General features: G+C 44.9%; 1 protein-coding gene across 3 annotated transcripts in view; it reads right to left on the bottom strand.

The window, feature by feature from the left end:
* Positions 1-231: 231 nt before the first annotated feature.
* The window catches only part of SNX8 (sorting nexin 8), a 55,885-nt gene continuing 42,048 nt past the window's right edge, over positions 232-14,068 (bottom strand). For all 3 annotated transcript variants that reach the window (XM_061599464.1, XM_061599462.1, XM_061599463.1), the window contains 2 exons: positions 11,629-11,778; positions 232-4,903 (listed from right to left, as the gene is read on the bottom strand). In XM_061599464.1, the coding sequence (XP_061455448.1) occupies positions 4,790-4,903; positions 11,629-11,778 (264 nt within the window). In that variant the 3' untranslated portion in view covers positions 232-4,789. The remainder of the gene's footprint in view (positions 4,904-11,628; positions 11,779-14,068) is intronic.

Genomic DNA, 14,068 nt, shown 5'->3' on the forward strand with positions numbered 1-14,068 from the left:
CAATAAAATGTAAGGGGCTAAAAACTCACAACAGCCCGGTACGGATCTCTCTTGTCATCAGTAATAGCCAGGAAGACCACATTCTGTCTTAAAGGTACTCTTTAATTTCTTCAGTTTCCTTTGCGTGTTCATTGCTTCACACAAAATCAAGAAACTCCTCAGTCATACCACAGAGGCTTGTGTGACAAACAGCTAATCCAACCACTCCCACACAATGTTGAAGACAAGTAATAAAATTTAAAACTGACAAAAACTTTTAATTTTTTTTATACAAGTTTTATACACCTCATACAAACACATTTTTGTAACATTTATTGTATGTGTGTGTGTGTGTTGGAATGTTGTAATTTGTAAACATTATTTGTTAGTCTACCAGCTGTAGTAAGATATTCTCCAATACCTGCAGTTTGATAAAGTGCTTCATTAAAGAAAAGAAAATCACTATTTATGCAAAGCAGGAGGGAGGCATGAAGTTTGCAACATACAAAAAGATTGGGGGGGGGGAACAACTCTTCAGCTGGTGGTTTAGCAAAAGTGTGGTTTGAGAAAGGTTAACAATTTCAGAGTTTGGCAGTTCTTCCATCTGATATTTGGAGTTCTCCTTTTGCCATTAAAACATCAACTTCCCTTTAAGGCTTCAGACATTTACCACGTGCACAGATATTCTTACTTATTACTTTTTCCAGGATGGATGTGACTTCCTCAGAACATCTCAAAAATTGCTGTCCCATTAGAAACTGGATTTTCTGACCACCAAGGACTAATTTTATATAGCTGTCCTTTGACTAAAGAGAAACACTGAGGGGCTTACAACTCAATCCTAAAACCACGTTAAGGAGTTTGTCTCAGTCGTATAACATGAAGTAATGCCATACTCATGTGCACATGAACAAGCAACCTGCGCTGATTTTAGGGTATACTTCAGAGTAATACATAAGATCACAGCCATACAGTCCTATGCTATACACATACGCTGGGAAGCATAACTCACCTTCAAGATTGAATGCTAGAAGAAGTTGACTTTCCAAATGCTGCACACACATCTGTCTTTGTGTTCCACACATCACTTCAGATGCCACATGTGCAATTATGCCACTTTGGTCCTGTTGAAGTAAAGATGAAGCCCCCTAGTGGATGGCACCATTAGCAGCTTATGACTACTCTATTTTGTTATCACTTTCAAGGAGGCTCTAAAAACCATCCAGCTTTCTCATCTAGACATCTGCAGTTCTACCTTGAAGGGGCAGAACTCATTTTTGAGAAAGTGTAGCATGCAAAGGGGCAGATTCCTGTGGAAGTTCTGGCTCTAAAACAGAAAAACTAAATAAGCACTAGGTGCCAGTTCATACAACCTAACTGGTGTGACAAGACCATAGGTTGAGAGGATCCGTGCAGAATCAGGGCTTGCTTGGCAAGCTGTGTTGTAATTGCCTCCATCTGCACCAACTCTGTGCTGCCATAATGTAAGCAAAGGCAGTTGTTTGATGGCTTGTACAAACATCTGCACACACACAGCTTCTGCCTGACCCACCTAGAAGCATCCTGACTGCAGCATGCCAACAATGCACAGTATTGGTGCACCATCAGCCATTATGTAACCACCTCTGGTGGTGATACTGCTGGCCCACAGTTGGAACAAGCAGAGGCTGCCACACTGAAGCCATTTGCAAAACGTGCTTGGGAACCCAACAAAGCATTTCCGTTAGCTTAATTCTCCATATGCCCAGGTTGTGAAGGAACACAGCCCCACACTTTTCCTCACCCTCTTTTCAACACTTGCAATGGTGCAGTTAGTACAATCTGAAGTGGCATTCAGCAGAGCAATCACATAGCCATCCTACAACAGGCCAATTTAGTAGGGTAAATTGGCTGCATATGGTCACTTTTTGGAAGAGGAGAGGGCCCTGCCTCTCCTGAGCTCAAAACATTAGCTTATCTAAATAGCCTTTTTATTTTAAAAGAAGAAAAAAACCTTGCTGCTTGAACTGAAGAAGTAAGATGAATACTTTTAATTTCCATTATAAAATATTTAAAAATATATACTATTCTAACATATAAACGAAAAGGCAGGCCAGTTTTTCTGGAAAAACAAACAAGAATTGTGCACTTCATGGGCCATTGACCTTCAGATGTTTTGTACTTCAAATCCCATCAGCTCCAGCCAGCATGAGTGGCCCTTAACAAACATACCAAGTGAAAGCCCCAAGGCCTGCCTGAGCAATCGGTTTGGTCCCAGGCAAAATATCCCAATACCAGAGTTGGCCATCTGGGACTGGCCTGTAACTTGTGATAAGTCATGTCAATGAGAGGAGAGACCAAGAGGTTCCCCCTCAGAAAAAGAAGGAAAGGGAGAAAATGGTCCCTAATCCCTCCATTCAGAAAAAGCAAAAGATGTACTTTTATTTAATAACAAAAATATTAACATCAAGGCAAGAGTATTGTAAAAGGCACACTTGGATATGTTTTAAAATATGGTTCCAAGAACACCACGACATCTGTGGAGTCTTCCCTCCCTTTTGCGTTGGTGCGTGCACATGTTTACACACACAAACCCCTCAATGCATCATGTTAGGGTGAACATGCAACACAAAAAGGCACAACATTCCTCACCAGCAGCGTGAGCCTGCCTGTACTATTTGCAAGACTACAGACCATTGAGTGAAGCACTATTTCATCCACTGGTCCAAAACCTCCCTCAATGCTTCCTGCTTTTCAGTTTTGTTTTTTTAAAAAGCAGCGCCATCCCATTAACCTGACTATACATTTATCCTTCACCTCCCCCCCCCCGCATTCCCCCCCCCATCCCCATGAGCTCTGGATTAGTGGAAGGTATCCTGGTGACATCACAGACACCTCTACTGTGGCAAACTTGAGTTGTTTTATCTACTTTTTTCCAGAACCTGACCCTAGGGATGAAGCAGTCTTTTTGAACATCACCTTCACCCTAATTTGTAAGTTGAACAAGTTGCATTACATCAAGTGGAAGGAGGGCTGGGTAGGAATTCATATACCACCTCCAAACAAGTGTCAGACATTCTAATAAAGGAGCTTCACTGCATTCCAGAGTGAGACCTATCCATAAAGAATAAGGCACCTGCTGATGTATTTGCCAGCCGGGGAACACCCATTACATTTTCCTCCCCAACACACGCAATGAAGCAAATACTTCACACATCCTTTGTAGTTTGAACTCTTTTGGCTGTTTCAAATGTCATCCCCACATCATACTTCAGAGCAGGAAAATTCACATACATCTCATATATTTCTATAGTGCAGTGTATGCTGTACATATATAGAGGTGTGGTTTTTTTCAAAAACAAGCACCAAGAACATAGGAGGGTGCCAACACACAGCCAAAAAGAGAAAAATATATAAAATGCACACAAGTGAAAAACAAATCATAAGATATCTGTACTGGAGATCATATAAGAAAGCAGTTCAGAATGTATAAGAATGTATATATCTGTTATATTTCTAAATACGACTAATAAAGTCCAAAAAGAGTTAAATAGCTAACACTAAAATGTGTGAAGTATTCACACAAACATCTCCCAGCTCAATTCATTGTCGATTTTCTCTTTAATGCATCCTTAAGTCATTATGTGAAAGAGACACATCTAGCCTGTCCTTCCATTGAGGTTTGTCAGAATAAAGATGTATGGGAATTTTGCACCTTTTCAAGTTTTCCACGTACACCAGATGCTCAAAATCAGTGCAGTAAAGGACAATCATTAAGACTTGTTGATAGAATAGTATTTGATCTCAGTTTAGCAGTTTTGAAATCTGCATTTCATCCATTTGCAGGATGTTAATTTTTTGTTTTTACTTCATTAGTCCTATTTGGAAGTATAGTATGTGTGTGATATATAAATTATCCATGTATTCTGCATTGCTTTCTATACATGGTCTTTACATTTATCGCCAAAATATATCAAACACAAAACATTTGTGTTGTATCTGTTTTGGAGAGGACGTAGACCCTGAAAAGGCCACAGCAAGCCATTACTTCCTTGCCTATGTATACCACTGTCAGCATACCACGCTGGAACAAAAAATGTGAGCAACAAAAAATTTCTGTAGAAAGTATCTAATTTCCAGCAGCCCTTTCACCCCAAGTCAACAGCTAGTTTTGCCAGAGGACCACTTTTAAGAAGTGGGAGATGGCCACGTTTCAAACTCCCACCCCAAAGTGGCCTGCTGACACGCCCTAATGCCTCCCTCCTCGCTGCACTTACTGTGTCTTTGGGCAGGCAACTGGATAGCATCGCCCTTGGGACCAGATTTGTCCCAGGGCACTCTGCTCACCCTTACCTTTGCTAACTGCAGGCACAGGAATGTATAAAGCAGAAACACATAGGAAGCTGCCTTATACCCAATCAGACTATTTCCCATCTACTCCAATACTGTCTAGTCTGACAGGCAGTGGCTTTCCAGGGTCTCAGGCAAAGGCAGATTATCCCTCATCACCTGCTACATGATCCTTCTAAGTGGAGATGTTGCCAAGGATTGACTCAAGACCGGCAGGCATAGGATGTACCAGTGAGCTCTGGTCCCACCCTTTAAAAAAAAAAAAGAATCCCTACAAGAATCCTATGAGGATTATTAGTTTGAGAAAAAATTGTTGCTCATTCACGCTCTATGCACTGTCACATTTCCAGGCAGCCCATATATCATGGAACAGCTCAAAGCAGCAAAAAAAATAATATAACCAATGGGAGGATACTTTTCAACATCTGTATCCACAGGCTCCTCCCCTTGGCTCCTTGCCACGTCCCACAGTCCAAAAGCATTAACTAGGGAAAAAGTTGCACTCCTGGGATGACAAGGGCAGTGTCGACACGTTGCTTGATCCAGCAAAAAGGCAGCTCAGCTTGGGCTTCAGTTCATTCCAGACTTTGCTCATCTACAGAAATGAGAGGAGAGAATGGCACAATTTGGCACTGAGGCAAGTCAGCAAAGTCCTTGAAGGACCCTATCAATGGCAGCAACGGGGGGAAAAAACAAGTCTCTAGAATAAGCCAAACATTTATAGAGGCTTTACATGAAAGGCTGAACTCCTGACTACTTTTTCCACCCTTACATTGCCTCAAAGCAGCCCATTATGCCTTGGGTAAATTGCTTTTTTGGAATGGTTTCATAAGTCTTGTTCACAATTCTTTACTGAAAAAAGTTACATGTAAAAATAATTACATTTTCAAAGCTACATTTAACTATACAAATAAATTGTACTGGAGAAGTGCCAAAATCAGTTAAAGATGTCTAGAGGGCAATTTGGATATTTCTGCCTAGCCAGCATTACAAAAGCAGGACTCAGAAATATATCAATAAACACACAACAACATTCCCTCAGTTTCCAGTGGTCCAGCTGTGGGTGGGGTGCCTCTGCCAATGAAGCCAAAATAAAGAGAGAAGCATCGGCAGGCTTGAGAGAACCCAGAGGTTAATTATTATTATTATTATTTATTAAATTTATATACCGCCCGACTAGCAATAGCTCTCTGGGCGGTGAACATAAAATAGTATAAAAATACAATGAATAACAAAATAATATTAAAATACAATCAACAATACAATAAACATTATTAAAATTAGATCAATGTAACTTAAAATGCTTCAGAGAATAGGAAGGTTTTGACCTGGCGCCGGAAGGAAAGCAGAGTCGGCGCCAGGCGTACTTCCTCAGGGAGACTGTTCCATAGTTCGGGGGCCACCACTGAGAAGGCCCTAGATCTTGTCATCACCCTCCGGGCCTCCCTGTGAGTTGGAACCCGGAGGAGGGCCTTCGTAGCAGAACGTAGTGCACGGGCCGGTTCATATCGGAAGAGGCGTTCCGCAAGGTATCGTGGTCCCGCACCGTATAAGGCTTTATAGGTTAATACCAACACTTTGAATCTAGCCCGGAAACATATTGGCAACCAGTGCAAGCTGGCCAGAACAGGTGTTATATGCTCGGACTGCTTGGTCCTTGTCAGCAATCTGGCCGCCGCATTTTGCACTAGTTGTAGCTTCCGAACTGTCTTCAAAGGTAGCCCTACGTAAAGCGCATTACAGTAATCCAAACGTGAGGTTACCAGAGCATGTACCACTGATGTAAGGTCCTCTTTACTCAAATAGGGACGTAGCTGGGCTACCAACCGAAGTTGGTAAAACGCATTCCTAACCACCGAGGCTACTTGAGCCTCAAGTGAGAGGGAAGAGTCTAAAAAGACTCCCAGACTACGAACCCGGTCCTTTAGGGGGAGTGTAACCCCGTCCAGGACAGGGTATATATCCACCATCCGATCAGAGAACCCGTCCACCAACAGCATCTCAGTCTTGTCTGGATTGAGCTTCAGTTTGTTAACTCTCATCCAGTCCATTGTCGAGGCCAGGCAACGGTTCAGCAAATCGACAGCCTCACCTGAAGAAGATGAAAAGGAGAAGTAGAGCTGCGTGTCATCAGCATACTGATGACAACGCACTCCAAAACTCCTGATGACCTCTCCCAACGGCTTCATGTAGATATTAAAAAGCAGGGGGGACAAAACTGACCCCTGCGGGACCCCATATTGGAGAGCCCGCGGTGTCGAGCAATGTTCCCCAAGCACTACCTTCTGGAGACGACCCGCCAAGTAGGAGCGGAACCACTGCCAAGCAGTACCTCCAACTCCCAACTCCGCGAGCCTCTCCAGAAGGATACCATGGTCGATGGTATCAAAAGCCGCTGAGAGATCAAGGAGAATCAACAGAGTTACACTCCCTCTGTCTCTTTCCCGACATAGGTCATCGTACAGGGCGACCAAGGCTGTCTCAGTGCCAAAACCGGGCCTAAAACCCGATTGAAATGGATCTAGATAATCAGTTTCATCCAATAGCGCCTGGAGCTGGCCAGCAACCACCCGTTCCAAGACCTTGCCCAGGAATGGAACATTCGCCACTGGCCTGTAGCTGTTAAAATTGTCTGGGTCCAAGGAAGGCTTTTTCAGGAGTGGTCTCACCACTGCCTCTTTCAGACAGCCCGGGACCACTCCCTCTCGTAAAGAGGCATTTATCACTTCCTTGGCCCAGCTACCTGTTCCATTCCTGCTAGTTTTTATCAGCCAGGAGGGGCAAGGATCCAGTACCGAAGTGGTTGCACGTACCTGTCCAAGCACCTTGTCCACGTCCTCGAGTTGAACCAACTGAAGCTCATCCAACAAAACAGGACAAGACTGTGCTCCGGACACCTCACTAGGATCTACTGCTATAACTTGAGAGTCTAGGTCCCGGCGGATACATGAGATCTTATTCTGGAAGTGATCGGCAAACTGATTACAGCGGGCCTCCGATGATTCCACCCTGTCCGGAGGGTTTGAATGGAGAAGCCCCCGGACAACTCGAAAGAGCTCCGCTGGGCGGCAAAGAGATGATTTAATAGTGGCAGCAAAATGATGTTTTTTAGCTGCCTTCACTGCTCCTACATAGAGCTTAGTCGAAGCACTAACCAGCGCATAATTGTATCCGTCGGGAGTTCGTCTCCATTTCCGCTCAAGCCTCCTCCTATCTTGCTTCATCGCTCTCAGCTCCGGAGTATACCATGGAGCTGTATGAGCTCTACACAGGAGAGGGCGTGCAGGAGCGATCGTGTTTACACAAAGAATATTTATAGGAGGGGAAACCTGAAGTCCCTGAGGACTGAGTGTCCTCAGTGGTCACAGAATGCTGACTGAGGGCTCCTCCAGACAATCTATTTATTGTGCATTCACCCTGATTTTCTTACACAAGAGGTTAGATTATATCCAGACAATTTGTTTGGAGGCAGGTTATATGACAATGAGCATTCATCCTCATTTGCTTGTGGGGTCTTTATATGTCATCCAGTTAATCATATGTTCACCCCACACTCTTCTATACAAATCTTTCCTAATTGCAAAAGGTCTATTTCTTTTTTAAGGTGGATGTATTGCCCTAGGGCAACACTGCACTTTGAAGTGTGCAAACCTAAATTTCTCAGTATGCACCTGAATATCTCTCACAAAGTACTAATTGAATGAAGACACCCTGACTGTTGTGGAAGGAGGGTGGAAAACTGTTGTGAAGGGAGGAGGAAATGGAGTGGAGTGGAGTGGAGTATCCTGGAGGAGGGCATGGCTGGCTGGCTTGAACCGTGAACAAATAGCTCTCCACACTGCAACATTTGGTTGCAGGTCCTGCTTATTCATTAACAAATATACTCTGGCTAAGAGGGGATTCTGCTTTAATCAAGTTCAAAAGGGACTGGAACTCTGAAGAGGAAACTGAGAACACCAAACTGGAGGAAGCTGGAGGGAAGGATGGCACATCAAACCATCTGCTTATATTTCACAGATGAGGTGCAAAGATCTTTGCATTGTTTTATTTATTTATTTATTTATTTTTAAAACTTATATACCGCCCGACTAGCAATAGCTCTCTGGGCGGTGAACATAGATACAATAAAATACAATATAATACAAAACATCAGTCTAAAATCAAATTTCACAATCTAAAAACAGCAAAGGCTAAAATCAAATTACAAACATTACAATCATTAACAAAAAATTAAAATGCCTTGGAGTAGAGAAAGGTTTTAGCCTGGCGCCAAAAGGATGATAGTGTCGGTGCCAGGCGAACCTCCTCAGGGAGACTATTCCATAGTTCAGGGGCCACCACTGAGAAGGCCCTTGATCTTGTCACTGCCCTCCGGGCCTCCCTATGAGTCGGGACCCGGAGGAGGGCCTTCGTAACAGACCGTAGTGTACGAGCCGGTTCATAGCGGGAGAGGCGTTCCGACAGATATTGAGGTCCTGCGCCGTATAAGACTTTATAGGTTAATACCAACACTTTGAATTTGGCCCGGAAGCGTATTGGAAGCCAGTGCAAGCAGGCCAAAACAGGTGTTATATGGTCAGACCGCTTCGTTCTTGTTAGCAGTCTGGCCGCCGCATTTTGCACCAGCTGTAGCTTCCAAACCGTCTTCAGAGGTAGCCCTACATAGAGCGCATTACAGTAATCCAAACGTGAGGTTACCAGAGCATGTACTACTGATGTAAGATCCTCCTTACTCAGGTAGGGACATAGCTGGGCTACCAATCGAAGTTGGTAGAACGCATTCCGTGCCACAGAGGCTACATGAGCCTCAAGTGACAGGGAAGAGTCTACAACGACTCCCAGACTACGAACCTGTTCCTTTAGGGGGAGTGTGACCCCATCCAGGACAGGATATGTATCCACCATCTGATTGGAAAAACCATCCACCAACAGCATCTCAGTCTTATCAGGATTGAGTCTCAGTTTGTTAGTTCTCATCCAGTCCATTGTCGCGTCCAGGCAACGGTTCAGCACATTGACCGCCTCACCTGAGGAAGATGAAAAGGAGAAGTAGAGCTGCGTGTCATCAGCGTACTGGTGACAACGCACTCCAAAACTCCTGATGACCGCACCCAACGGCTTCATATAGATGTTAAAAAGCATGGGAGACAAAACCGAACCCTGCGGGACCCCACATTGGAGTACCCATGGTGTCGAGCAATGTTCCCCAAGCACTATCTTCTGGAGACGGCCTGCCAAGTAGGAGCGGAACCACTGCCACGCAGTGCCTCCAACTCCCAACTCCGCAAGCCTCTCCAGAAGGATACCATGGCCGATGGTATCAAAAGCCACTGAGAGATCAAGGAGAATCAACAGAGTTACACTCCCTCTGTCTCTCTCCCGACATAGATCATCAAACAGGGCGACCAAGGCCGTCTCAGTGCCGAAACCGGGCCTGAAACCCGATTGAAATGGATCTAGATAATCGGTTTCATCCAATAGCGCCTGGAGCTGGTCAGCAACCACTCGTTCCAAGATCTTGCCGAGATATGGAACATTTGCCACTGGTCTGTAGCTGCTGAAATCCTCTGGGTCCAGGGAAGGCTTTTTCAGGAGTGGTCTCACTGCTGCCTCCTTCAGACAGCCAGGGACCACTCCCTCTCGCAAGGAGGCATTTATCACTTCCCTGGCCCAGCCAACTGTTCCCTCCTTGCCAGTTTTTATTAGCCAAGAGGGGCAAGGATCTAGTACCGAAGTGGTTGCACGTACCTGTCCAAGCACATTGTCCACGTCCTCGAACTGAACCGACTGAAACTCATCCAACAAAACATGATAAGACTGTGCACCAGACACCTCACTAGGGTTAACTGCTATAAAATGGGAGTCTAGGTCCCGACGAATGCGTAAGATCTTATGCTGGAAGTGCTCAGCAAACTCATTGCAGCGGGCCACCGAAGTATCTACAGTGTTCTGAAGGCCTAGATGGAGTAGCCCTCGGACAACTCTAAAAAGCTCCGCTGGGCGGGAGAGAGATGCCTTAATAGTGGCGGCGAAATATTGTTTTTTCGCCGCCCTCACCGCTCCTATATACCACTTGGTGAAAGCACAAACCAGCGTATAGTTGCATTCATCAGGAGTTCGTCTCCATCTCCGCTCAAGCCGCCTCCTATCTTGCTTCATCGCCCTCAACTCTGGAGTATACCAAGGAGCTGAATGAGCTCTGCAAAGGAGAGGGCGCGCAGGAGCGATCGTGTCGACAGCCCGGGCCATCTCCGCATTCCACAGATTAACCAGGGCTTCAACAGGAGCGCTGGTCCTATCAGCCGGAAAATCCCCCAGAGCCCTTTGAAAACCTTCAGGATTCATTAGTCTCCGGGGGCGGACCAATTTAATAGGTCCCCCACCCTTGCGGAGGGAAAAGGTCGCTGAAAGTCTAAACTTCAGCAAGCAGTGATCTGTCCATGACAAAGGGAGAGATGTAAAACTCCCCACATCCAGATCACTATCCCCATGTCCAGTAACAAAAATAAGGTCGAGTGTATGCCCCGATATATGTGTTGGGCCACTAACATATTGGGACAGCCCCATGGTTGTCATGGAGTCCATGAAGTCCTGAGCCGCCCCAGACAAAGTAGCCTCGGCATGAATGTTGACATCCCCCAGTACTAATAGTCTAGGGGATCTCAACAATACCTCCGAGACCACTTCCGTCAACTCAGTTAAGGAAGCCACTGGGCAGCAAGGTGGGTGGTACACCAAAAGGATTCCTAGTCTGTCCCTCTGGCCCAACACAAGGTGCAAACATTCCAGACCAGTAGTTGTATGGACATGGTGCTTGGTGAGTGAGATGGAACTCTTATAGACCACAGCAACCCCACCTCCCCGACCCTCAGATCTACCATGATGCTGAACCAAATACCCCGGTGGGCAGATCTGGGAGAGACTAACTCCTCCCTGTTCGCCCACCCATGTCTCGGTTATGCCTGCCAGATCGGCTGCCTCGTCCATAATCAAATCATGGACGAGGGGGGTTCTATTATGAACCGATCTGGCATTAAAAAGCAGCAGCTGGAGATCTGAGAGTTGGCTGAGAGGACAACCAACAACCCTGTGGGTATGAGAAGGACCGGAACAAGGCACAGCCACAACATGTCTGGGCCGCGTTCCCCTTACCTGGCATGTCCTTCTCATAACACCATACCTCCCTCTGCCCGTCACTACGGCAATTGGGGCCCCCTCATGTCTCCCCGCTAGTTGTTTGCCACCCTGGGCTTCTGTGAGGAGAAGGACTGGGTAAAAACTGAATAAATAATAACAGCAATATTGTCAAAAGGCACTCACCTCCTTGTGACCTTGGATCTGAGAACTGACAAAAGCCCCCAAGATGTGAGACGTCAGAGGAAGGTAAATGTGGATTAGTTGCGTCTCCTGGTGCAGACAGTAGAGAGAGAAGTAATTACGCAGCTCCATGGTCAGAATGGCATTTTCTTGCTGCAAAAGAGAGAGGAGAGACCTGTGGGATGCTCCTGGAAGCGTATGCAAAGGACAAGATGCAACACATCACCCGCAGCACTGCTCTCTCATACACTACAGTGGGATGATCAAGCTCCCCTGTTCCTGCAGCTGAGCACCTACAACAGTGGCAGCCCAAATGGTTTGCAAGAAGGCTGTCAGTCATTATGAGCAAAGTGAGGCTGTCTTGTTGGGCATGCCACCACAAGCACCATGGGGCTTTCCTAACATGTCAGTGGCCTACATGCGCAGCAGGATATCAACACAACAGGGCGGGGGAGCAAGAGAAGCACAGAAGAGTGTCATGAGGCTGCCTTAGCAGAGGACTTCTCTCTTGACCAGGTCAGACCTCACAAAGCATATTATTCCTGTCCTAGCTCAGCTGCAGTGGCTTCTTGTTACCTTCCAGGCTCAGTTCAAAGAGCCGGTGATGACCTTTTAAACACAGACTACATACACACCATACATTTAAAGCACATTGCTTCCCCCCAAAAATATTGGGAACTGTAGTTTACCCCTCACACAGCTACAATTCCCAGCACCTTTAACAAACTACAGTTCTCAGGATTCTTTAGGGGAAGTCAAGTGCTTTAAATGTATGATGTGGACACAGCCTGCAGACTCAGACTTCAGGAGTTCTGCCTCTCATACATACCTCTCTCTGTCCTGAACTCCACAGGGATTGCTCTGTGTCTTGTCTTTTGCAAACTGGACTGGGCTTTCTCTGTGGGACATTTTACCAATACGATCCTGCTAAGCTCCATCTTTTCCAGCTTTCTACCAAGTTACAACCTGGCCCTATGAGCAGCTATGTCCTACTGACTGCCAGACCCAGTTTACTTTTGGGTTTGATTCTCTTTTGTTAATCTGGCAGTGTTCATTTTCTGCCTGTTCTTAGGCACTTTAACCATAGTTTTAGATAGTTTTACTATTTTCCCATTTTACAGTTTTCCTGTTTTATTTTTTGTTTGTACAGTGCTTTGGGCACCATTACAGGCAGAACACATGATCCACAAGTAATTCAATAAGGCAACTCTACACTACACAGAGTGTGCTTTCATTTTCACCCAGCCCAGTTGACTGGGAGTGCAATATTTCCCTAGTTTGCATTGTTAGACTTGAGAAAAGGCAATGAGCAATGCAAGGCACAGATGCTGAAGGTCACCGAGACCCCTGTCCCATCCCCCAACCACTGGAAATCTTGCCAAAACTTTTCTAGCTGCAACACTTTTACAAGGCATTGCCCACAGCCATCGTTCATGTTTATTTATTTATTTATAGTTTCTATACACACTGGCACCACATGGCCTTAACCTGGAGGGTAGTACCAGCATCACTTAGCTTCTGCAAATGAAGCCCCTCTGAGCATTCCATCCTCAAAATTCTATAACTGCCACCTTGGTAACAGCATTTGTACGTTAGCAGCTGATGAAGGCGGAAGCTGAAACATTTTGTTAATAAAATAAAAACCTCTTTTGTTAATCACAATTATGTTTCTATACAGCTTAATATATAAAAATATCTCCATGTGATTAAAGAAAACTAAAACAACTTAAAAACAACAAATGTTACAAAAACGCACACATTAATACAAAATTCTAATAAATATCATCCTTCTTCTGGCACACCTCCCCTCTCAGCCTCCTGCCTCTCACACAGGGAAGGGATGGGGAGAAATCTGATTCAGTCTGCATTTAAAGCTGAATCTATCACATTTGCACTTTCCATAACAATATGAAAACAAAAACATAGCCATCCTACAAAATTCACACTTATCTGAATTTTGCAATACAGTTGTCCAATTAACCAATGCTTACAAACATACACATATTAGGGGAACGTGTGCATAAAAATGTATATATTAGTGAAAACAACACACTTGAGGAGAAATTGCTTGCACAAATGTGTATATTAATCAAAACTGCCTACAAAAATGTGTTTATTAGGGAAATTTTCATGACTTTCATGATACGCAAATTGCAGGAGGAATGTGGAGAACTAAATTTAAGATTGTAAAAAAAATGAGAAACTGAGAGAACTAAAGTTGACAGATCCTTCCACCCTACCCGGGAACCAAATGCTGCTCACCCTCCCCCCCCCCAAAAAAAAACCTTCAAAGAGCAATCCTAGAAACTGCTGAGATCATCCTTGTCTCTCACTCTAGGCTTGTTTTTATGGCCAGGCACTAGAGATGGGTGAGAATTTCACTAAACTCAAACTTGGCACTGGACTTCCCTATAGTCTACAGGTTCACTGTATTTGCGGACTG

Source organism: Rhineura floridana, chromosome 17 (assembly GCF_030035675.1).
Source record: "Rhineura floridana isolate rRhiFlo1 chromosome 17, rRhiFlo1.hap2, whole genome shotgun sequence".
In the NCBI taxonomy this organism is placed as follows: Eukaryota; Metazoa; Chordata; class Lepidosauria; order Squamata; family Rhineuridae; genus Rhineura; species Rhineura floridana.